Source organism: Bubalus kerabau, chromosome 6 (genome assembly GCF_029407905.1).
Source record: "Bubalus kerabau isolate K-KA32 ecotype Philippines breed swamp buffalo chromosome 6, PCC_UOA_SB_1v2, whole genome shotgun sequence".
Lineage (NCBI taxonomy): Eukaryota > Metazoa > Chordata > Mammalia > Artiodactyla > Bovidae > Bubalus > Bubalus kerabau.
The window spans coordinates 78,774,993-78,801,353 of NC_073629.1; the positions used below are offsets into that span (position 1 = coordinate 78,774,993).

Consider the following 26,361-nt stretch of genomic DNA (forward strand, 5'->3'; position numbering starts at 1 on the left):
GCCAGAAAAAGCCATTTTGAGAAGGGAACGTTAAGCCCAGACTTGACAGAAAAAGGAGTCAGTCTCAGAATGCACATACCAGAGAGTGTGAATGAGGTAAAAAGCCTTGAAATAGGAAAAAGCCAGCACATCTAAGAACAAAAGCAGCTAACATAGCTATAGACACCATGACAGGGGCAGTGTAATACATGAACAAAGGACCATATGTAGGTGGCCTTGCTGGCCAGGGCAAGGAGTCTGAATTTTCTTCTGGTGTAACAGGAAGCCAACGAAGAGTTTTAAATAGGAGGCTGACATAAACTGATTTTATTTTGAAAAGTTCATCATGGTTACTGTGGTAATACATTGGAGAAAAGTGGTAAAAGAGGACATGAAGAAACCAGTTAGGAAGCTACTGTACATTCTAAGCTAAAAATGATGGCGACCTGGGCTTGAGGGTAGCAGTAGAGATGGAACAAGAGTCAGATATTTCTGGATAGAAATGATAGGCTTATTTCGGAACAGATATTGAGAATGAAGGAAGATGACTCCCTGGCTTCTGACTTACTCAACAAGGTATAGAGTGTTGCCATTTTTTACTGAGATGGAAAAAACAGGGAAGAACAGGCAAATGAAGAGAGTATCAATCAACAGTTCTGTTTTAGACCTTTAAAATTTAAAGATGTCTACTGAGATATCCTAGCAGAAATGTCAAGCAGGTGGGTAGTGGAGACAGCAAACAGGATAATGCTAGAAAAATAACTAAGAAATACTAAGTATACAGACACAACAAGATTAGATCAATCACTAGTAATGAGCATTTTTAAACATGGTGTGCATACTTAATGATGATGCGGATTTGAGTCCACCACCCCACCCCAATTTTGATTTAGTATGCCTGGGGGAAAGACACAGGAGTGCATATTTCTTAGGAAGTTCATGGGTGATTCTGATGGGGCTGATTCTCACACTACTCTGAGGAGTACTGACAGATGAAAACAAAGCCCAGAACTGAGAACTGGGAAATTCCAAAAATAAACCTTGAGGAAAGGAAGACATGTCTGCAAAAGCCACTCAACAGGAACAAGAAGATAGGGAAAGCGACAGTGCAGGAAGGGAATGGTAAACTGTGCTGAGTATCTCTTGAGTAGAGAAAAAAGTGGCCAATGGTTATAACAATGAAATCACTGGTTATCTTTACAGGAAAGGCAGAGACAATTAAGGGAACATTACAGAGTAGGCAAGACATGAGGAACAGGATGACAACTCTTAAGAAAGAGTGGCATGCTTCTGAAGGGGAGTAAATAAAAGGTGCAGTAACTGGGGGAGGACAGAAGATATGTACGATGAAATTCAGTACCCATTTTTAAAATATTTTTGATCCAGTACCTGTGACGTCTTATCGAAGTAACTACTGAATTCTAATTCATATAATAAAGTTTCTTTCAAAAAATGCCTTTCATTCCAAACATTAAATATCCCACCTATGGCCACACAGAATTTCTCAGTATTGATTTTTTATATATATATATATATATATATATAAAAATACCGCTTTCCCCAAAATAACATAGAGAACTAAAATTTAAAGTGTTTCCTCTCTCCATAAAAAAGTTATAACCACTTCATCCTCTAGCTCTTATTGTTATTTACCCTTGCAAGATCCTCTATTTCAGAACTGAAGTTTGTTTCTCCTTCCATCATTTCTTCCTCTTCTAATGTGCGTTCATCATCAAAATCATGAACCAGCATGTCAGCTGATGGATCAAATTCATGGTCATCTGATGTTGCTGAACCTCCTGGTAAAGAATATTTTGAACAGTTTGGTAAACCAAATTATGTGTACCTTATTAATATTAATGTATATGTTATTTGAAACTGGATATAAGTAAAAGTACAAGGGAAAAGCTATGCACAGCAAATTTTATTTCTTGTTTTCTAAAATTCCTGCCTTTACTTATCACCCCCCACAAAACATCTTTAAGGATTTTTTTTACCCTGTTTTACTGCTATATATTTACAGTTGCAACTATAAAATGAGGGCAGGGTGTCTGAAGAGTACTGTAATCTTCGCAAAGCTTCCGTTGTAAATAGTGGCTATATCAAATAAAAATGATCTTTTGTGTGAAAAAAAAAATCACAATTCTTAATTACTTGACTAATATTAAATAGACCCAATAAGTATGAATATAGAGTATGAAATATACCATCATCTGAATATATAGGCTAGGGAAAAGTACAGCTGAACTCAAATATTATTCTACTAGTACATCCATAAAAATATACTTTAATATGAAAATAGCTGTCCTTAACTTAGTTGAAGTAACCCAAAGAGTATAAACAGCAAAGTTTATTAAAATTGCATACAAAAGTCTTATGAAAGGTATTAAAAATAATCCAGTAGGTAACTGTTGTATAACTAATCTATTTTTAGCCTTGTGGCTGGGGAATATTGCTGAACTCAATAGGGTCAAAACTTGTAACTGTAGATTGCAAATGCTGGGCATATATTGAATATAATCTATAAACTATCCCGAGTATGGCAAACCTGGACAAAAGATTGTTTGCAAAAGACTGTTAACTAATAAATGAGTTATTTAAAAAAACAAAAAAATCAATTAGCAATTTACTTTTATCAGTTTAAAGTGTTAAATGTTATATCAATAGATATACCTACTCTCCGACTTCATTGTTGAAGAAACCCAATAAGTAAAACAAAGAAATACAGATGCTGATTTCTTGGAAAATCAGACAATTAAGAATAAGGGGGCACCCAAGACTCCAGGGTTGTTGTTACCTACCAATATTTTTAGCATTAAGAACCATTTTTTGAGTGTTTACTATGCGTCAAATACTATGCTCAAACCCTTCACATACATTATCTCACTTAATCTTCCAACAATCCTAAGAAGTAAAAATAAAAACTTGAAGTTCAAAGAGTTTAAGTAGCATATTTAAACTCACAGAGCCAGTAGGTGCCAAGAATGGAACTTTAATTCTGGATCTGCTGATTCCAATGCCTGTGCTTTTACTGCTCTTTAAGGCTCCTGTTTAGTCAAGAGTTTCAGAAGCAGTAGATATTCTGCCTCAAAGAATACTTGACGAGAACCTATGGGTTACTAAGATGAGTAAACGGCAAGCTAGGTCAGAGGGCAGAGCACTCAGAAGTCACTGTGCTCTTGGAGGGACAGAACAAAATATTGCTATTAAATACAAAATAACGAAATATATAACTGCTAAATCAGCTAGTCTATCTTGTACAGTACAAATCAGTTACCAAAGTCTTAGACCAACTTATAAAGTTAAAACAACATTTAGAAAAGTATTATCTTAATTTCTTCTAGAAATGAAGAATAACGTGGTACACTTTTAGAAAGGAATCTTACAACTGGGTGAAGGACTAGACACAGGGTTCCCTAAGAGCAGTTTGAGAATTACTAATTTAGTTATAGCTTTTTTGTCCCAATCATTATCCCTTCTTTCTCAGTTTTCAATAGAAAACAGTCCCAAAACTTTTCATTTCACACAGCAATCTTCTAGGATGCTTAGTCAGTAATTAAGTATTCCTACAGATGTTGCTCGGAGAAGGCAATGGCACCCCACTCCAGTACTCTTGCCTGGAAAATCCCATGGACAGAGGAGCCTGGTAGGCTGCAGTCCACGGGGTTGCTGAGGGTTGGACACGACTGAGCGACTTCACTTTCACTTCTCACTTTCACGCACTGGAGAAGGAAATGGTAACCCACTCCAGTGTTCTTGCCTGGAGAATCCCAGGGATGGGGGAGCCTGGTGGGCTGACATCTATGGGGTCGCACAGAGTCGGACACGACTGAAGCCACTTAGCAGGAGCAGCAGCACAGATGTTGCTATACTTTTCTCCACTGCTGGCAGAAAGATCCTAAAAAACCTCACGCTACCATTTTGCATATTATTATCCTAATCATAATATAATTCCTACTGAATGCAAATATTGTTAAAAATAATTATGCTTAATTTCTAACTACTTATAATCTTTTACCAACTTAAAAATCAAGCTCACATGAGAAAACAGTACCAAATCACAAGTATTACACACACACACACACACACACACACACACACACTTGAAGTCCCCCATTTTTGTTCATTATTTGCAAAGCCAATTATACTTAAAGCCTTGTTACTTTAACCCTCCCATTATATGAAATTACAAAGTGTGAGTGAAGTGAACGTTTTCTCTCAACACTCTTAATTCCTTTCCCCACAAATACACTGCACCATTCTCTATAAACTTTCAATTTCAGGTTTTTTTCTTGCCTTAATCTTGACTTCTTTGTTTCAGTGGACTTCTTTTTACCTTGTTCTTCAAGACCAACTAACCATCCTATTCCTTTCTGTTAATTACTAAGGCCCATTGTTAGGTTATCTTCTAGGGAAAAGAATCCCAAAAGAAAATTATTAGGGCTAAGGAGTCTGGTGCTTTGTGTAAATATTTTGCTTCAGAATTAATGCAAATATCCCTGCTTTATCACAGAATTCCATCCTACTGCAAAATTACTAAAAAAGTACCTTACCTCTTTGCAATGACTCAGAAAATAAATTCAGTTTATAATATATCGTGTGGACTTGTTTAATCATTCTATTACCTTCCTACCCTAAAACCCCACCTCTAATGGCCACTGGATGTAATTAGTTTACACTGGTGGAATCAACAGACAAACTACTTAGCCTGGGTCACATGGCTATTATTAGCATCAATTCCCTCATAGCTCAGTTGGTAAACAATCTGCCTGTAGTGCAGGAGACCTCGGTTCTATTCCTGGGTTGGGAAGATCCCCTGGAGAAGGGAAAGGCTACCCACTCCAGTATTCTGGCCTGGAGAATTCCATGGACTGCATAGTCCATGGGGTCGGAAAGAGTCGGACACGACTGAGTGATTTTCACTTCAATTTCAAAGTGAAGATGTTACAAAGGACACAGCATTTCACCAATGGACCAAATTTTTTTATATTAAGTTTCTATTTCAAATTTCTCCACCAATTTTTTAAATTGCCTACAATTAGCACTACTTGTAAGAACAGTAAACGTTTCTGTGGACAGAAGACTGATGTGACAAATGCTGCCTACCTCAAAAGATGTTCCTTACTCTGAAAACAAAAAACTTCATTCTATTTGTATTAATACAAGCGTTCAGCAAGTAATAAAAGCTATCAAAGACATTTGTTTTCTTCCAGCTCCTCTATTCTTCCAGTTCACCCTAAGCTGTTTTAAATGCAATGGAAACTGAGAAAGCCACTTATTCATATCACTTTTAGAGTAAATATTTTTACGTACCTATGTATTACCTAACGAAAGTCTTGAAAGTTCACAGAAAAATGTTTAAAATCTGATCTATTTGCAAAGTCACAACACTACAAAAACTAGAACTTATCTTTTCAATGAAAATGATTTCTGTATTTGAAAGAAAAAAAATATAAAGGCACAATAATACCATGTCCTAAAAAGGATATAGTAATTTGATTTATCTGAGGTCAGATTATTTCCAACTTCTTCCAACCTACTTCCATCTAGAACATATTTATATACAAGAAAAAAAAAAAATTCTTGAGTTTCAGAAATCTCACAAAGCCTAATAATGTACTTCACTTCCAAGAATATCAGAAAGATATTTTCAGCTAAAATAAATATGATAAAATCAACTGTCAATTTGTAGTACAGGGAACTGGTGATGGGCAGGGAAGCCTGGCATGCTGCAGTCCATAGAGTTGCAAAGAGTCAGATGTTACTGACTGACTGAACTGAACTGAATCATTTAGAAGGGATCTAGAGTTATTTTAATTCAACTCCTACTTGACACAGAGAACAATGATTTGTGTTCAAGAAAAGGACCCTGAACAACTAAAAAAGCCTTATATTATTTTCAGTATTTTCCAAAACTTCCTAAAATTTAAAACACAAAAAAGTGACTGCTTCAATGATCTGAAAAGGTCAGTAATACAGGTCAGTAATACAGCATTATTAAATATGCAATGTGAGATGTTTTCAAATAAAACAATACCATGCCTCAGGAGAGTTCCCTTTCTCACTCTTTCTAAGCTACTTTAGGCTCTTCCTTCACCTGCCTACCCCACTGCAGAAGTCAGTCTCCTCTCTCAGTAAAATCCCTGGACACTGAGGCAGGAAGATCAACACATACCAAGCTCTTTCCTGACTGCTGTTTAGCTTCTATCAATTGCTAACACACAGGAACGCTGGACCCAGTGGTATCAGAACCTTCAACTGAGCATAAGAAACCTAAATCCAGATTTTAAATAAAATATTCTAATTTTTTAAGCTCACTACACTAGCTGAACAAAAAACATTAATGGCCCAGATTTGGCCCAAAGATCATACATTTGCAACCTTAAAGTTAAAGAAAAAAATGAAATCTATATTGTATTTGGAAGAGACTACAAGGTCAGATACGTGGTCAGAGGAGAAAACTTGATTCTAATAAAATTTTAAAATAACTTTCTTAATTTACAATACTCATTTGTTGAACCTTTTATTTTACCTTTCCCTCTCTCATTAAACGCATTAACAATATTTTTCACAAATAAAATACTTTGAATTTTCTATATAAGCAAATACCTCTAAGCAGTTAAAGACTCATTTTTAAAAATACACTTCAAATCAAACAGCAAATACAAAATACACAAAATACATGTGGCAATTCATTTAAAAAAAGAGAGAGAGAAGAAACCCACAAAAAGTCATGAGGTTGAACTCACAGCAGCCTCACCTGTACTTTCATGGGCAGTCAAATATTTCATCCATTTCTTTTTCCCCAGAGAAAAGAAGCATTCAGAAGAAAAGTCAGTCAGATGATAGTCTAACTCCTCTAACCTTTATGTAACTAATAGGTCAAATGTTAGTTAAATAAAGATGATAAAAAATATAGAAAATACTTACCTGGACTTGAAGACTCAACAGATGGCTGAGGGGGAGAAAAAAGAAGAAAAATTAGCATCTCCATGTAGTAAATCTTCATGAACATTACAGAATTATTCAACAACTGATATGACACCAAAAACTAGTTACATTTTAACATCTGAACTAAGACAAACTAAAACTTCCTGCATAATCCCTCCTCTGACATTATGTTTATTTAAACAGAGAAAAATCTAAAACATTCCTGAATCTAGAAACAAAGACAATAATGTGTAACTGATTCAGATTTCAAAGGCAAATATGTATCTTATAATATATGTCATTCAAGAGATATGATTTTGGGCTTCCCAGCTGGCACTAGTGGTAAAGAACCTGCCTACTAATGCAGGAGACATTAAGAGACATGGGTTCCATCCCTGGGTCGGGTAGATTCCCTGGAGGAGGGCATGGCAACCCACTCCAGAGAATACCATGGACAGAGGAGCCTGGAGGGCTACAGTCCACAGGGTTGAAAAGGGTCAGACACACTGAAGTGAGTTAGCACGTGCACAAACATATGATTTCAGATCTCTGAATTCTCTAAAATATTCTCTTCCATCAATACAGGGAAAATTAAACCCAAGGTCTGCTATCAAGCTGTTCTCTGGCTTAAAATGAGTGTGAGAAGAGAGGCAGAAATAATTTAACATGTTATTTAGAATAAAAACTATATTGTAAGAAAGCAGAAGGAAAAATTTAAATGTGACTTTAAGTACAAACATTACATTACCTTTACTAACACACAACATACTTTTAAATTACCACAAAGTTAGCAATCTTACAAGGTCAATCCAGGAAGGTTATCTAATAGAAGATCACAAAGACTTTCCTATTATAGTACTCTTACTGTACCATTCTACCTCTTATAAATTTAACCACAACCATCTGGAAAATTTAAAGATAAATTAGCAAATTATTTTAGGGTTACCACCACTAGACAGTTTGTGGCTGTGTCTTATTGTAATTCAGCAAATTCAACAGTTATAAACAACAAGTCATCTAGAAACATCAACTCCTATACAATAAATTCAAAAACACAAATTCAAATGATGCCTCAAATGAAAAAATCTTTTTAACTAAAACCTTGCCTATTCATTCCAAGCTGTCTATTCAGGCTCATCAGAAGTCAGAGATGCTGCAAGTTCAGAAGTACTAGCAAAAAGATACGGATATTCTAGTATTTTCTTTCTACTAAGATATGGAGCAGAAAGGCAGGAACAAAACTGAAAAGACAAAAAGTGTCCAATTTCTCAAAAGCTAGGCCTCTAAGATAAATTCTTATGAGATATTAAAAATTCCATTTTGAAAACAGTCTACATCACGCTATTGCAATAAGTGTGACATTCTAGAGTCTACATGGTGACTTAACATTGTTCTAAGGCATACTTTTCCAAGGTTCCTATTTGTTCCTTTTAATTCTTACAAGAGAATGACTCTTGTCTATAGCATTGACTCATTTTAACAAAAGACCGTTATTCAGTATTACACATTTTCAAGTGTCACACCGCCATCTTGAACTGCCACAGAGAGTCAAAACAGTGCTACTTTTAAATTTGGTTCCTCTAATGGAAAGCTGTGGAGTAGGGTAACAGAGAATAATGTAACCATAGAAAAGAGTTTTTAGCTTGCTTAATATCTTTTGATGTTGAAGAGAATGTTAGCGGATGAGATGGCTAGATGGTATCACCAATACAATGGACATGAACTTGGCCAAAGTCTGGGAGATGGTGAGGGACAGGGAGGACTGGTGTGCTTTTCGGGGTCACAAACAGTCGGACATGACTGGGAAACTGAACAACATCTTTTGAACAGTTCTAGCTCACTTCTAGCTCAAAATGGATTAAACCACCACACATATTACACAGCAAATCAACATTTAAAAATATTAATCCACTTCCACTTCAAACTTTATTTCCCAAGTTTAAGCACAACCTCTGTCCAAGGCTACAGCAAAGTTAATGATTATCTTCATCTGGTCTCAGGTTCACTATACACAGAGCAGCCTTACAGTGGCTGTTATTCCTTCTTAGTAAACTTCTGAAATAGGTTTGAAAGGCTTAAAACAAGAGAAACCAGCACATCTTTCAAACTAGCTTAAAAGAAATAGCTCTTTGAGCATTTGGTTCTTTTTGAACACTCCAATAATTATTCCATTTAACAGTCTTCTGATAAAAAAATAAGTTATTTTACTTAAGAATAAAAGGTACACTTTCACTGATGTTATCAGATATTGGCAATAATAGACTAAATTGCAACTGGGGTCTGTATAGTTTATAAAACTCCTCAAACTGTGCTAAATGTGAATAAATACCATACTGAGTTTTGTTTTACTGCTAAACAGTTACCACTGTAATGTTCTGATAAAGGTCTAAAATACGTCCTATTCATTAAGATGCCAAATGTTAAACGACTGATAGCATTTATACGTATAGCTGGCATAAAACAGAACACCCAGTGCTCAAAGATAGCACTAATCATGGTATGTAAGGCATACTAGGACGTTTTAAGAAACATGATTTGATGGATGGTATACCTGGATTAGCACTGGGGGAGGGGAAGCAGGAATGGTTTGCCTATATATCTACAGGCAAGAGACTGGTGAGGGAGAGAGAGTGGGAGAGAGGGGGAGGGAGGGAGGAAGGGGGGGGGGTGTGTGTGTGTGTGTGTGTGCGCGCGCGCGCGCGCCTGCACACACATGCATGCACACACGCTCAGTTACTAAGTCGTGTCTGAGTCTTTTGCAACCCCCTGGACTATAGCTGCCAATTCCCAGCCAAGAATACTGGAATGGGTTGCCATTTCCTCCTCCAGAGGATTTTCCCAACCCAGGGATCAAACTCGCATCTCCTTTCCTTGGCAGGCAGGTTCTTTACCACTGAGCCAACAGGCAAGTCCATGATCCAATTAAATCAAATATCAGCTTCTGGAAAACAGGCATTTGAAAACAGTTTATACTGTAAGCATTACTTTTGCCCACCAAACTGATGGGCAAACAAACAAACTGATCATCTTTCATTATGAGTGTAGTATATAAATACATATAAATGTGAGTTTAGTATAATACTGGAAATTTTAGTATGAAATGAAGGCATTTTTAATTTAGATATTTAAAAGAATAGCAGAACCATCTTATGTTCATATAGTACTACATACTTCCAAATGCATAAATTTACTTGATCATGAACATGGCAATAAAACCTACCCCACCTACCTCATTTTATAGATTAGCAAACCCAGGGAGAAAAACTGACTTGATAAAGGTTCCACAACAGGTGGTGAAGGTAAAGCCTAGGACCTAATTCCTTCTATATTTTGGAAGGAAACAACTATTAAATATGTAAAACAAAACAAAACAAAAACTTCTTTTTCTCTCTCTCCTCCTTCCCCTCTTATTTTTTTAAAAAATGGTTTTCATCTAGTCAAAGCATGTTTAAAATGTGACTGCAAGTTGTCATCTGTCATGTCAGACTATTATCTATGTCTCATTAGGAACTGGTATCTAACAATACCCTCCAGAAAACCTGCAACATCTACCATTAATGATTACAGTAAATTAGAAAGGATGGGGAAAAACTACAACTAAAGCTAAACAGGTACTCATTTGTAACAATACTTATTTTCAGAAAAATCTAAAATTATAAAATGCAATCAGTAAAGAAGATTTATTACATTGGGGATTAAAATGTACTTAAAACACGCTCATATATTACTGATAGAAATATGAGTTAAAGCGTTCTGCAGATCTCACCAACATGAACTTACCCTACTGATATAACTAAAAAAGCACATAAAGATACGTGTATCTCAGTTATTACTACAGAGTTGTCTATAGAAAAAGGTGGGAAAAAATTTAAGTCCATTATTTAACTAGTTAGAAATGAAACATAGATTTTCCAAGCAAAGGAAATTACTAATTCACTAAAAAGAATGAGACAGTTCTGCTTCTGAGGGAAAAAATGCTAAATACATGTGCATGTGTATGTGTCTATAAACAGATAGCTATATTAGGAGTAAAAGAAAAGTGTAGAGGAAGGGGAAAATTGGGCTGGTACATAAAAAATTTTTTCCCGAAAGGATACACAAAAATCTGTTAACAAGTTACCTCTAGAACATGGGATGGGGAAAGAAGGTTTTTCATTTTATGCCTTTCAGTACTGCTGGAATTTTTTAACCGCTTGCAAGCATTATTCTTTGTTTTTTAAACAGAAAGTCAGTGGAAATTATACAGTGGAACTATCAGCCATTTTCATTTTTCTTCTCTTTTAGATTTTCAAGAAAACTTAGTATTTGCCATTATTTTTTTAAAACAAGTTTATATAATTTTGAAAAATAACCTAGTTTTCTTTTAGGTACATACATAATTGTTTTATCTGAGATGGAAAACAGTAGAGAGGGTATGAATCGGCTAAATCAAAGAATCAGAATGAACTGTTAACTTTTATGGCAACTTTTATATCTACACTCATATACTTGCTTTAGTTGATCAAGCTGCTAATAGTTGTAACAACTATTCAGTGCCTCAAATTTGTTTAAATGTTTCTCTTCTGTATATTTTTAGACCATGATAAGAAATATCCCATATACCAAAGAAACAAAAGATAAACTAGAATATCACTATTACTAAAACATAAATAAATAAGGTAGTAAAAACACAAAGTAATTAGATTCTTTTATCCTAGACAATCAAAAACACATTTTCAGTGAGTATAACTGTCTTGTTTTTTTCCACAAACCAATTCCACCACTATTTAAGTATTAATATCACTTACTTAGTAATGCAGATACTAGATTCTCACAGTGACAGGGATGAAGACAGAAAGGAGTTAGGGGCCCTATTACAGGGTGGAGAGAGGGCAGGGAGACTGTGCCAAGGGCCCACCATCCCTCTTCCTTCACACAAAATTAAATCACTTAACTGTTGGTTAAGAAAGTTTTGGAGTTAAAATTAGAAAATTTACTACAACAGTAATAATTTATAGAGGATGAACTGCTATTACTAAGCACTAGCAATTCAGGAGTCTTCTATGTTCCAGTCTTGACTGTACTACACAAACAGCACAACCCAGGACAAACTACATAAACTCTCAGTTTCATTTTCCTTTAGAATGAAAAGACTTAGATCTCTTCAGGTTTAGTTCAATTTCCTTTGAGATCTAAGTTCTTTATTTTTTTATGAACTGCTCAAAAAACGTAACACTACTAAGGAGTACTTAGCTTCATGGATGGGATATGTTTAAGACTATTCTAAATATTATTTTTAAAATCTAGGGCTATTGGGGAAAAAAATCTAATTTGAAAAAGCTTTTGGAGGTTGCTACTTTATGAATTTCATACAACATAAACATAACATTCTAAGCCATAGCCTAAGTCAAACAGAGTGGTCCCCAGTAACAACTGGTATGTGAACTTAATCACTCCAATGAATTTTGAAACCGTTTGGAAATCTTTAGAAATATACAGTGACTCCATCTGAAATTCATGCAAGAAATTTCTGTATAGCTGGTTACTTTTCATAATGACATGCTGAAGTTTCAATGGCAATGCTGCATTTTTTAATTATTTGGGAAAATCATTAGTCTCCAGAATTCTCTAAAAGAAATTCACTTTTATTATTTCCCAACTAATCTTTCCTACCTTATCAAACACTTTGACTATTATTTCTTCTGAATTAAGCTTTTTAAACTTTCATCATGGGTGTTAAGCACTCTGGATAAATCCTTAATAGCTCTGTAAGTATAAACACTAAAAAAAATTTTTTTTTCATTACTGGCATAATTATTTTAGGTCTGAATTCATTGTAGTGAAACAAGTTTTGTTCAGAGTAGAAATTAACACTATCAAGAATAGCATTCAAGATGATCCTATTTGCTTAAGACACAAAATCCAAATATCCTTGAAAAATGTTACACAAGGAGTCTGTTTTTAACAGAAAGGGATAGATGTGACAGTGACTGAATACGATGTATTATTTTTGGCAATACTAAAGTACTTAAAACTAACACAAAATAGCAAATCCATTAAATTTTCTTCTTTTTATGAGACAACAATATGGCCTAAGTGAAAAGACAGATCTTAAACTATGCTATAATCTTTTTTCCCTTGAAAGAGAAGTAGCTTATGTGTTTACAAACTCTGAAATAAAAGACAAATTGTTCATTCCCAAAGGTCTGTATACCACATTCCTTATAAAACCCAAAGGACTGACTATTTTTTCCTCTTATTCTTTCTTTCTCACTGCCTTTGTACAACTGCCACTACTCTGTAATTTCCTTTAAGTGTGACTAGGAGAGCCTCCTTTTCGAAGGTTGATTAATAATTTTAGGGGATAATAAGCAGGGAGAAATATTACCAGAAACTATTAAGAAATGGAGCAAATGTCATTACTTCCGTATACGTTATGTATGTTTTAAATGTTACTACAATTTTAATAAGCATGACATACTTATTATGGAATAAGATAATCAGATCAAGTATGAAAAATTAGTATTCTGTACACATCTAAAGCAAACAGTATTTAAGAATCAAATATTTTTTTGGAAAAACAAGATGAGGGTCACTCTATGCGGGAAACAACAACAACAAAAAAGCTCAGAAGCATAATACCTACATTTTTCTCTAGAGACATGTTTCTTCAGTGACCTACTTTCCCTTTAGATTTATCAAATGAACACATATTGTCACTTTGCACTTACTGTTATTTCACCAGTTAGCATCAGTCTTCAGATCTACTTAACCCATAGTGCAAAGAGCACGGCATTTGAATTATTTTATCACATGCTTTATATTGGCAGCATTAAAAAAAAAAATCTCTTCGGAGTTCAAATAAAAGTAGAAGCACTCTATAAATCAAGCATTTCTCCTTCGTCTGATTTTTAAAATGACTAGTCTCTAAAATTATTCTAATTACTAACATATTGAAATAGGAAAACTACAAATTCATTTTACTTTTCACTACTCCACTGGTTCTAGATTTTCTGTAGGACAGAGATGAAGAAGTTTCCTCCACTCTTCTGCAAAATTCTGTTATAAATAAAACCATCTACAAGTAATTGAAGAACATGAAAGATTAATTTTTAAAAGATAACTAGGTCACTAAAATGCATTGGAAACAAATTTCAGGGTTTTTTAAATTTTCTTGAAATTCAACTATCCATGTGTTCCTACAAAACATGAAAGTTCCATTCTCCAAGTGATGGGATTTTTAAGGAAACTAAAATGTCCACTTGAAATTATTAAGAAACGATCAGTGACTCAATCACTAATGAATACAATCATCTTTAATTCTAAAAGAAATAAAATGTTAAAATGATTTACATATTGTTTTCAGTGTGGTAGTAGTTAAAATTTCTAAGGTTTAAAAAAACAAAAAAAAACCCAAAAAAACCAGCACATTTAAATTTCACTGTATTTTCATACACTAAGATATTTTCCTTCAGTAATATCCTGCTTTAAAAATGTGACTACAAAACTCAAAATTCAAACCACCCTGAGCAGCACCACGAGGCAAGAAACCCCATCACCTATTACAGCACAGAGCTGCTTACCTAATGGGCATTCACTGAAGACTATTTAACAAAATATATGTAAAGCCAAGTACACAGAATCCCTTCCCCTTTTACACACGAAGGAAACAAGCCCTTAAGAACCTCATCAGGACTAAATATCTTTCAATCCAGTGGAATAAATCCAGTCACATTAAATGAAATACAAAGTACTATGTTTTCTCCAATTCATATTCCTTGGAATACAATTCTTTAATCACAAAGAGCAAAATAAATGGAAGTAAATCTTCAGATTTAAATTTATTTTTATATCAGAATATTAAAATTTTAAAAATACTGGCAGCAATCAATCTGCTATTCCTTTTAAACAGCAAATACTCCAGAACGTAAAGTCAGTTTCCATACACCAAGGGGAAGGAGCACCCTAAGAGCCACTCCAGAAAACTCTTAAGCTTTGGGTCCCTCCACTCAACAGGTACTTGAACAGGTCTCCAAATTAATATTCTTCTCCGAAATCTATTTTTCTGAATTCCAAAATTTAAAAAGGAAGTATTATGGTATTGATGAACGTGTACTCACTATTGGCTTCATTTAACAAATAATGAAGACAAAAATAGGGGGTGGACGGTAAATATAATTACCTACTTCCTAAATCTGTTTTTAGGTGCCCCTGAGACAATGAAAATGATAATTCTCAAAAGAAAAAAATGTCTTTGCCAACATTTAAAGTGGCTCTACTCAAGGAAGACACAGAAGTCCAAATATACCTCTTCAACTCCAGCGAGTGAAGGATATCGAAATTCTTCTGATGGTAAGGGAGAAAAAATGTATTTTTAAAAAGTCAAATGTTTATAGGTTTATATCAGAGGCAAAAATTTTAATCTCCAGTAGTATATACTAAATTCAGATTAATCAACAGAGGTTGTCTGCCCCAACATGATGGTTTAAGGGCCCTTTGGATTTAAGGCCCCAAAATTTAAACAATCCCCAGTGAAGAAAGGGGGCTTTGGGAACTCGTTTACTAGAAAAAGAGCAAACTGGGGCGGGGGTTGGGGGGAGGAGGAGGAGGGGGAGGAGGGGGAGGGGGGTAGGGGGGAGGAGGGGGTGGGGGAGGAGGGGGAGGGGGTGGGGGAGGAGGGGGAGGGGGGGAGGAGGGGGAGGGGAGGAAATCTTCCCTAAGCGGAGAAAAAACTGAAAGAGAAAGACAGGAATAGAAAGCCTCGATTCGCAAAGGCGTAAAACGCCCGGAAAGTGATTAAGAAAGGGAGAAAGCAACTCTTCTGAAATATAGAGAAAAAGAGGTTCTACGGGGAGGGGAAGGGGGAATGTTTGAAGAAATGGTGAGGCTGCCCTAACCTAGAGTGATGGATTGCGAAAAGACCAAGTTCATTTCTCCACGCTCATCTGGTCACCATCAAGAAAATTACTGAGTTAATCAGAGGCCGTTTTCCTTACGTTTTCCCCAACACAGGCGGAAATGTCAGTAGCAAACCGATGGGGGTGACGCGGTAGGGCGCAACAGCATCTCGGTTAGAGAGGGAAGAAACTTCGCAAGAGGAAGCAGCAGCTCCTCTCTCGGCCCCTAGCACCGACCGGCGAAGTTGCGCCACAGGCACCCCTACTCCGCGGGCGCCCCCCACCCCACCTCGCCCCTTTCCGTACGCACGGCTACGCCGCCCTCGACCCTTTCAAGTGCCCCCGAAGTCCAACTACGCCTCCGCTATCTCCTACCCACAGACCCATCCCAACTAAGTTCCACGAAAAGCTCCCGCCCAGAGCGCGGCCTGTTCTGGACAACAGGTGGGCAGTGGCGCCAGCAGGGCTCGGCCTCCCTAGCCAGGCCCACTCCACTCCTCCCCGGCCCGGACCTGGGGGCGCCCGGCTCCGGGACGGGGAGGGGGAGCTCACTCCCTTACCTCCGCCATATTTGCCGTACTGACGGGTCACATCTCCGCGGCGGCCGCAGCTGGGTCACGGCCAGAACCCGGATGTGAGACTCGGCAACGGGACTCCAACCTCCGCCGCCTCTGCCGCTCCCGCCGCCGCTGCCTCGGCGGGAACGCGCAGGAGCCGCCCGAGCGCGCCCACCACACCCCACTCCGCCCCCTCGCGGCGCCGGGGCTCAGCGGGACTGGAGGGAAAAGGCCAGAACGCGCGCGCGGCAACAGGAGCGCGCGCGGCCCCGAGGCAGCCCTCCCCCAGAGGAGCGCGGAGGAGGCGGAGCCAAGGTGGGTGTAGAGCCGGAGGTGGGCATCTCAGCCCAGCGGATCCGCGACCCCAGCCTGGGAGCGGGCTCTAGGGACTAGAGGTGAAGGAAACTAGCCAAAGGAGACACGTCCAGCATTCATATCGTTGGGGAAAAGATACGATATATTTAACGTGTAGCCCTTTTTTGAAGTCCCATTTGTTGGAAAAACGGATGTTGCTGTGATTGCAACAACGTCAAGCAGTGCGCTTTGAAAGCGGTTATCCCTTGACGGGTACTTCTCTTGGATCTTTCCCGACAGAAATTGTAAAATCCCATATAACAGAATTTTACAGGTCACAGCAGGGATTAAGAAAAGGGACTGTACTGGGTAGACTGCCATCCTCATGTATCATTTGCTTTTCCTCACACACCTTCTGCAATGCCAGTAGTAACGTAATTATGCAATGGTTCTGCACTAGAGAAATTTTCTAAATGTGAAATACTGAAAAGCTGCTCTTTAATAGATATAATCTCCAACTCGACTGTATAGGTGGAGAATTTGCTTATGTGCAGTGCCTGAAATGCCTGCAATTTAAAAGTTTATTGTATTGGCCGAGAACTGCCAACTGGCTTTGGTGCCAATTCTGATGATTGCCAGAGCCAATGATTGCAAAATAACAAACGTGTTTCACTTCCATTACTATGGCAGATACTGGGTAATGCAAACATGATATTAAAACGTGTACTGACACATTTTACCAAACCAGAAGTTAGAAAGTCTTATTTCATAAAGACCGTTTCCCCCCAAATGTTCAAGGGTTCTTCTTAATGCAATTTCAAAAATGACTTCCAAAATCAACTAATTAAATATGAAACTTATTTGTTCCCTCCAAATAATGCTTTGCCAGCACTATATATTACATAAATGTGCACGTATACAATTTTTCTTTAAACCAATACTTAACTTACAATGAAATATGGGGAAGACTGTTTTAGATTATTTGTATTCCCTTAAAATTCTAGATTCTATTAAGTAGTTTCCAAAGATTCAACATTTAACTTGAAATTATGTCCAGTAATAATTTGTGCATGAATATTTTGTGCATTTATAGGTATATGAAGTAGCTGCTAAGTGAAAGGACATTACCTGGTAATATGACAGGAAAAGAGTCCACAGACAGTCTGTAAACCAATTAAACATAAACATCTGATGCACATTTTCTACTGAAAGAAAAGCAAAGGAAAGAAGAGAAAGGAAAACTTTAAGGTTCCCAAATCTACAAACAATTTTTACCATTAACTGTACTGTACAGAATTTTCACTTTATTTTTTAGAATACTTATATAAAAGTGTTTTTCAGGATTCCTTGGGGGAATAAATATTTTAGCATAGGTATATAGTTTCTAAGAGTTACCCTGTTGAATTACCTTAGTCCTTCTGATTTGAAACAGAAATGACTTCTATAAGTCAGTTCCTAGTCCAACACTTTTCACTTTGAGATGCTTGATGGAAACGGCTGTGAAGGCAAAGAACAATAGATGTGCATAGAACTGAGGTGGGTAAAGATAAGAATAAGGGGCCTAGAGGTAGAAACTCAGGCTTTATAAAACAACTGGATTAAAGGAGAATTATCCATTTAAATGGGAAAGCTAATATATGAAATTTAGCTGGTTATCAAAAGGAAGATTAACAGTATTGTCAAAATGCAAGGCATAGGAATAATTTGCTTGAAGAATCTCTGATTCTTCAGTTATCAACAAGAATCCTGATTGTGATAAAGAGCTGGGGTTCACAGTCCTTTAAGCTACTGAAATTGTCAGGAATATCAGGGTCTAGGACATACTTGAATGGGTATCCATTTTACTTATAAATGACTTCAAGTTTATTAATACTGTCCATCAATTTTACTATTTTTAAGTGGCATTATTGTTTAAGGGAAAAAAATTCCCTCTTCATTTTTTTTTGTAAATGTGGGTTAAGTGATTTTTTTTTTGATTCAGATATTCTAAAGGAAAAGAGAAATGGCTCCAATGTTGTAAGTCAGTGTTCACATATTGAATTCAGTATAGTTTTACCCACCTTCCATCTTATTTTAGTGATATATTTATCTTTAAAATTTTTAGGAGGGACTTCCCTAGCTAGCGGTCCAGTGGTTAAGACTCCATGCTCCCAACGCCGAGGGCATGGGTTCAATCCCTGGTTGGGTAACTAAGGACGTGCATGCAGTACCACGTGGCCAAAAAATAAAATAAAATGCTTATTTAAAAAAAAAATTAGGAGCCATCTTGTCATGTCATCATGTCATGTGTTAGTCGCTCAGTCGTGCCCAACTCTTTGTGACCCCTGGACTGTGTAGCCTGCCAGGCTCCTCTGTCCATGGGATTCTCCAGGCAAGAATACTGGAGTGGGTTGCCATTTCCTTCTCCAGGGGATCTTCCCAACCCAGGGATCGAACCTGGGTCTTAAAGAACACAAAGTCTTTCTCAAAACTCTTGTATACCTCTTCAGTATCAAATATGTATAAATTAACTATTCATTAGTCACAGAATCTTAATGTTGGATGTGACCTTAGAGGTCTTTAGTCAATTTCTAAACTGTTTAGGTAGGAATCCTTCATTCTGTTTCCCCACTACCAGGCCTTCCTGCCTATGCTTAAACAGCTCCAATGTACTCACCGTCTCATAAAAAGGCTGTTCTTTTCCAAAAAAAACCTCTAATGTTTGGAACATTTTTCTTTTTACCAAACCAGAGTCTACCTCCTTGTTATTGTCACCCCTTACCCTGAGTTCTTCAGCACTTTGGATTAATTCAACAGATGTCTTCTTTGTATCCAAATATAAACACTCAATATTTATACTTGGGTTAACAAAAAATAAATCTTTAAAGACTACTGATACTAGAGGAGCTGAAAAGGGGACATTACAAAGTTAAAGCCATGAGAAAATTCACCATTACATATGAGCTGTTTAAAATTATTACAATTTATAGTCCTTATTATTGTGATATCCAAAATGGTAGTTCTGTTAGAATTGTGTAGTAAAATGTTTACAGTTAAGTAAAAAGGTGTGGTTAATTCTAATTATATGTAAGATTTGTGGCTAATGTCCCAAAACAAAAAAAATCACTACAAAGCCTGAATAAATGCCTCTTTAGCTCCCATTCCCCACCTAAAGGCTTCCTTGTGTTCAGGCAAACTTACATTAACTTTTACCACATTAAGTTATTCAAAACTGCTATTATATTGGGAAACTATTTTTAAGCAATTTACTGCATATTCCATTAAAAAAATTATTTAACAATTTTATAGGTTGCAATACACACACATACACACACACACACACACACCCCCCCAAACCCTTCAAAGTTATTTTGCTTTCAACAAAAGCATTTTAAAGTCTCAATTTTTCTTCAACCAGTACCCCAAACTAACCAATAAATAAACCTGGCAATTTACATGTACCTAAGAAATATATCCTTTTATTCAGGACCAATACCTGATTCAGATATAAGGAATATTATATACATAAGGTATGCAATTCAACAAAGTACCTCTCAAAATGCATCAAGAAAATAATTTGCAACAATTTAGACTCTGGGGCTGTTTGAATGAAATAGATTAACACAGTACATTCAAAATCCTAAAACCAAATTCTGTATCTAACAATTTTCAGAGTCCCTTTTAAGACCATTTTCTTAAATTTTTATTTAAAAGTGACAGCCTTCACATGATGTGCAGGTGAAAATGTATAGGTAACTACTAATTCGATTGAGAATACCTAAAAGTCAAAAAACTTCACCTATTTTTAAAAATGACATTTTAGATAGTTTTACCTTTACTGTAGCAGGCAGCATGTAAATTACAAAGCAGTAATGCATCACATTGGAAGTCCCACATCTATGCGACAATTAGCATCATCTTTTTCTTGGTTTGATTTTTATTAACACCACCCCAAAACACGTATATAGCCTTTTGGTTCTGCAAAGAACAGTTCTGGTTTTCCTTTTCGTAATTTTTACATAGTTTTATCCAGTGGCTCCATTTTATCAAATTATCACAAATTGGTATTTTGATAATATTGTTGACATGATTTTTAAATCTCATCCAAACTCTGGAAATTATTGGCCCATCAACCGTTCTCAAACACTGGAAAAGTAATATAACATTTATATACTTGAGGGAGTTTGGACTTTCCCTCCCTTAATCTCCAAGTGCGCCCCTGCCTACCAGCATCACATCCGTCTTGTCTGCATTGAACCTCAACCAGTTGGTTCTTAACCACGTCCGAAACTCAGCCAGGCACTGGGAGAATCGAGCCACCACACCATCTGGATCAAAGGAAAGAGAGCCTCAGTAGTAACGAGACTGGAGACAATGATCTTACAAGCTCAGTATTCAACCCATCTCTAATTTTTAAAGACAGCCAGGAATTAGGACAGGAATCCCATGATAATTTTAGAAAAACATTAATGAGCCTTGAGTCATGCAATTTGCAACTGATGATAAAGGAATAAAAGTGACTCAATAAATAGGTCGCCTCATTCCACCCATGACTGAAGAAAGGTTCACTCAAGTCCGGGTCACCTCGGCTAAGCGGCCTCAGTAGAACGGCCAGTCTTGTAACTGCATAAGCTTTTCTGCAAAATTAAAGAGTTTTAGCGTTGGAGGGAGTTTTAGGGATAACTGGGGCCCAGAGAAAAGTAGTGACTCGCCCAAGGTCACACAGCAAACGAGGACTAGAGATGGTCTCCAGGCCAGACATCTTTCCACCAAAAGCTGAAAAAACAACGCCATTCAAAGGTGGGGGGGTGGGGGCATCTGTCCCCAGGGATCCTCCCACGGGCTACTAGGACCTTTTTCCCTCACAACAATGCCCTCTACGGGCCTCTCCTCCCTCCCTTACTCCCTCCGAAAAGGGCTGCTTTGCCCAGGACCCGTTTGCCGAGGACCCTGCTCACCACCAGGGATGCAGTGGGAGCAGGAGTCTCCCTGGGCTGAGACAGGACCCGGAGATACAGCGCGAAAGAGGCGGGGCCACAGCGGGGTGGTCAGCTTGGCCCCACCCCGACCGGGTTCCTGGGCCGACTGGAGGAAGGGGCGGAAGCGGACAGGGCGAGGCGAACTCACTCCGCAGCGGGTTCCCAGCGCGCCGCCGCCAACGCCAAAGCTAAAGACCCAGTTGGGCGGGGGTGGGCGGCGGAGAGGAGCTGCGCATGCGCCTTGGGCGGCCGGCGCCACTCCAGGAGGGGCAGCCCGCTGGGCGCGCTCTCTTAGCTCCTCCCCGGAAGTGAAGGGTCTTCCGGGCGGTACTCTGCGGTGGGGGAGGGGAAGGAGAGAAAGGGGACCGAGGACACGTCGGTAGCCCCTTATCCCGAACAGGACTAGGAGAGGAGAGATGGTTATGGAGGCTGCACTTACAGCCGCTGCTGCTGCCGCCGCCGCCACCTCCGCTGCTGCCGCCACCGCCTGAAGAAGCCCCATCCATCCGCCTGCAGCCCGGGAGACTCAGAGCCTGGGAGGGGCCTGAGGCCCGGGCCGCCCGCCTCCTTCTTCTAGTCGTCGTCCGGAGCTTCCTCTTGCTCCACCAACCCTCTGCCCTCCCCTCCGCCTCCTCCCTCCTCCTCGGCCTCCAGCCGCCAGCCAACCGCGCGGCCGCTTGTTGAGCCAGGGCTCCACCGTCTCCATGACGCCCGGCAAACATTCCCGTGCCTTAGCCAGAGCCGCTAACGCCGGCTTTGGGGTACAGGGGCTTCAGAAGCAGCGAGGAAAAAGGGTGGTTGACCATTCCGCAGCCAGTCGCCACCATGCCCATCTCTCCAGTAAACGGCCGCAGGCAGCCGAACGTCGGGGTGTAAGTTCGGATGCTAAAACTTTAGTCCATCCCCTTGGGTCCTGGAGGGAACCCTTTTAGAACTTATCGCTTCATCTGTGTGGAGTCAGCAACCTTGTAACCTCCGAGGTGGCAGTGTCTCCTTCCTTGGCACAGTACAGCCTTTTCCAAACCTCTTTTGAGAAAAGACCTCGTTTTTTTAGAACCGCCGTTCCTTCTGGCACTCCTGGTGTGGTGGTTTATTTCTCTCCAACTTGTTACCTTCGAGCTGTACCCAGATGTTCCATCTCTCAGCTTCTGTGAGCTATCAGACTGAACATTACTATGCTCTGTAGTCGAGGTTTTTTTACGCCTTCTCATACCGTCCTGCCTTAAAACTCATTCCAGCTTACAACCTTCTGTTCTGCAGCAGTTGGATTAAGGGCTGGACAGAAGCCCACAGCTTTACAGTTTGTCTCACTTAAAACTTCAAATGGTCGCTTAGTCTATCTATTCCACTAAAATTTCCTAATTGATTCATTCTCCCACACTTCCAGATCACTTTTGTTCTCTCTCCTCAAACCCTCAGCATCTCCCCTCTGCTATCTCTTCCAGCTCAGCTAATCTTTCTTGAGCAGAACTTCTTTCAAAGGTGTTGGGAGAGAATCTTTTTTGTCTCGGATATGGTACTCAGGTTTTTGTCCATTCTGAAACGTGAAAGTGTTAGTTATTCAGTCGTGTCCGACTCTTCACCATCCTATGGATTGTAGCCACCAGGCTCCTCTGTACAGTGGAATTTTACAGCCAAGAATACTGGAGTGGGTAGCCATTCCCTTCTTTAGGGGATCTTCCCAACCCAGGGATCAAACCCAGGTCTGCATTGCAGGCAGATTCTTTACCATCTGAACCACCAGGGTTTGTCCATCCTACTACTCCACTAAAAACAGCTTGTGTGGTCAGCAATAACTGTCCAGCCAAGTGTAATGGCCATTTCTGTTTCTTAACTCACCCATCAGCAGCTTTGATCTAATTTACCACTTCCTGAGTTTTGAATCACTTCGTTTGGTTTCTGGGACACTACTGTCTCCTAATTCTCCTCTTGCTTTATGCCTATTCCTTTTCAAAATATTTTGCTGTTATGTCTTCAGTCTCTCCCATATCTAAATATTGGAGTGTTGATGGGGTCAGTCAGTCTTACAACATTTTCTCTTCACTCTTGTTTTTTGCCTTTAAAAATTACCCATTTGCTCACAGTTTACAAGTTTATCTGTCCAGCCAATACCTCTCCCAAGAAAACAGGCTTAAAATCAGATAGCTGCACTTAGAAGTTAATTGGCATCTCAAAATTCATATTTAAAACTGAACTTATTTTCCTCTCTAATCAAATCTGCAGTTTCCCATTTCAGTAAATGACAATTTCCATTCTTCCAGTTACTCAGTAAAAAAACTTTAGTTTACCTTTGACATCTCAATACCCCCGTCTACCAGTAGTTTCTACCATCTCTGCATGCAAAATAAGTCCAGACCACCACTCCAGTGTCAGTAACTGTCACATTGCAGTAAACTCCTAAATGCTCTCTTTACTATCACCTTCATTCACTGTGGCTCTTCTCAAAAGTCTCTGATTCTTCCCATTTCACTCAGAGTAATAGCTCATCCTCTGTAGGCCACACAGGATCTCACCTTGGATGCTTCCCCTTGGCTAGTTATACTCTGTATTGTTCCACAACAATATCAAGCACCTTTTCCCACTTCAAGGCCTTTCAACAGCATTTACTGTTCTTTGGAATATTGTACCCTTAGTCATTTCATAATTCATTTGTTTTCTTCAGCTGTCACCTATCAAAGAGTCCTTCTCTAACTACCCAACATAAAATAATAAACTCTTCCCAGTACTTCCAGTTCCTCAACTTGCTTTATTATTCTTCAAAAAGTTTATTCTGTTTGGTACATTATATACTTTTTTGTTAATCTGTTTTCATCCAAGCTATGATGTACTCCATGAAGGCAGAGGTTTTTGTTTTGTTCACTGCTGTTGCCTAGACGGAAGATGATAAATATTTGCTGACAGCAAACAAATGAGTGTAATATATACTTTAGTAACATTGGTTACTGCTCCTCTTGTCTGGTTTTTTTTTACTTGTTGGTATGGAAATCTCAAAGTAAAATTAAGTTGACTTCATGTAAATTCTTAAAAAGTCATAAAACTCTCATAGTACCTGAGAGAGTGTTAGAAAAATTCCCTTGGGGATTTCTGAAACAATGACACATTCATGGGAGATTACCTATTAAGGAAAGAGTAGGGTGGGAGATGGACACTGACTTGACTCGATGAACATGAGTTTGAGCAAGCTCTGGAAATTGATGATGGACAGGGAAGCCTGGTGTGCTGCAATCCATGGGGTCACAAAGAGTCAGACATAACCGAGTGACTGAACTGAACTGGGGTGGGAAATAGGAAGTAGTATAACCTTCACTTTTTGAGGTAGCCATATTATCTAATTAAAAACAAAATTTCATACATACTAAAGTTTACAACCATTGGTTTGACCTAATATATTATTTCTTATCTTTCTCAGTTTAGGATTTAATACTGATCTCAGAAAGGATCTCATGAAACATGTATTTATCAATTTTTCACTTTCCCACTCCAGTTTTTCCTATATTGGGTCTTTCCTATTGGCTTAACAATATAGATTTTCCTCAGTTTACCATGAGGTTATGTCCCAGTAAACCCATCATAAGTTGAAAATATCATTAAGTAGAAAATGGACTTAATACACTGAGTCTACCAAACATCATGGGCACACGTGCTAAGTTGCTTCAGTCGCGTCTGACTCTTGGTGACCCTATAGGCTGTAGCCCCCCAGGCTCCTCTGTCCATGGAATTCTCCAGGCAAGAATATTGGAGTGAGTAGCCATTCCCTTCTCCAGGGGATCTTCCTGACCCAGGGATCAAACCCCAGTCTCCTGCATTGCAGGCAGATTGTTAACCATCAGAGCCAACAGAGAAGCATACTTAGCATAGCCTACCTTAAACATGCTCTGAACACTTACATTAGCCCATAGTTAGACTAAACCGTCTAACACAAAGTTATTTTATAATAAAGTGTTGAATATCTCATATAGTTGATTGACTACTGTACTGAAAATTAAATGATTGGGTACAGAATGGTTGTATTTGTTGCCTCCCCTTGTGATTGCACGATTGACTGGGAGCTGTGGGAGTATCATTTTATATTGTTGGCCCAGGAAAAGAAATTCAAAGTAGGATTTCTAATGAACTGTATTACATTCACAACATTATAAAGTCAAAAAATCATAGTTTGGAGATTGGCTGTATAGGACAGTCTTCCACTGGGGCGAAAAAAAACAAAAAGCACTAGTGCTTTCTTCAATGCTTTTATCTCACTTCTTTGCCCAGTTTATTCATTTCCTTTTGATTTGGGTGGGAGAAGAGAGTAGTTTTTATCTGTTCTTGTTTGTTATTCACTTTTCACATTAGGATCTTTAGCATATTAATCATAATTATTTTAAATTCCCAGTCTTAATTCCAAAATCTCTGCCATTATCTGTTGTGGCTCTATTGCTTCTTTCTTCAGACTGCTTTATGCCATGTATTTTGTTGAAAGCTAAATATGTTGCATCAGGTAATATAAACTGAGATAAGTAAGCACTTAGTGTGAAGTTTTGTGTTTATTTGCTTAGGAATCAGGCTGTTTACTGTAGTTGTAGGTTTCCGAGACTTTATTTTCCTCTAGTGTCCTGGTTTTTTGTCTCCTCTGGTTTTTAGGTTTCCCTAGAGACTCCTGCTTAGAATCTGAGCCTTGCAGTTCTTCCCATTGTAATCCCCTGTTATTATACAGAAGCTCTGTTGATGTGGTAAGATGTGCTGGGTGAGAATGGGAAGGCAGAGAGAAGTGTACCTTAATCCTAT

At 38.3% G+C, this 26,361-nt stretch overlaps 2 protein-coding genes across 22 annotated transcripts in view; one reads left to right on the top strand and one right to left on the bottom strand.

Annotated features, from left to right (window-relative positions):
- MIER1 (MIER1 transcriptional regulator) overlaps positions 1 to 22,316 on the bottom strand; it is a 71,790-nt gene extending 49,474 nt beyond the window's left edge. For 3 of the 21 annotated variants that reach the window (XM_055585530.1, XM_055585536.1, XM_055585535.1), the window contains exons 1-6: positions 22,034 to 22,316; positions 20,843 to 20,943; positions 17,765 to 17,838; positions 6,910 to 6,934; positions 6,740 to 6,776; positions 1,633 to 1,778 (exon numbers count right to left, since the gene is read on the bottom strand). In XM_055585530.1, the coding sequence (XP_055441505.1) occupies positions 1,633 to 1,778; positions 6,740 to 6,776; positions 6,910 to 6,934; positions 17,765 to 17,838; positions 20,843 to 20,943; positions 22,034 to 22,316 (666 nt within the window). Of the gene's footprint in view, positions 1 to 1,632; positions 1,779 to 6,739; positions 6,777 to 6,909; positions 6,935 to 15,884; positions 16,076 to 16,345; positions 16,559 to 17,764; positions 17,842 to 18,044; positions 18,134 to 20,842; positions 20,944 to 21,573; positions 21,723 to 21,742; positions 21,762 to 22,033 lie in introns of those variants that run through there. The other 18 variants (XM_055585531.1, XM_055585544.1, XM_055585537.1 and 15 more) reach the window with 18 other exon arrangements.
- DNAI4 (dynein axonemal intermediate chain 4) overlaps positions 22,299 to 26,361 on the top strand; it is a 99,249-nt gene continuing 95,186 nt past the window's right edge. The window contains 2 exon segments of the mRNA XM_055585554.1: positions 22,299 to 22,348; positions 22,350 to 22,466. Of these exon segments, the coding sequence (XP_055441529.1) occupies positions 22,299 to 22,348; positions 22,350 to 22,466 (167 nt within the window).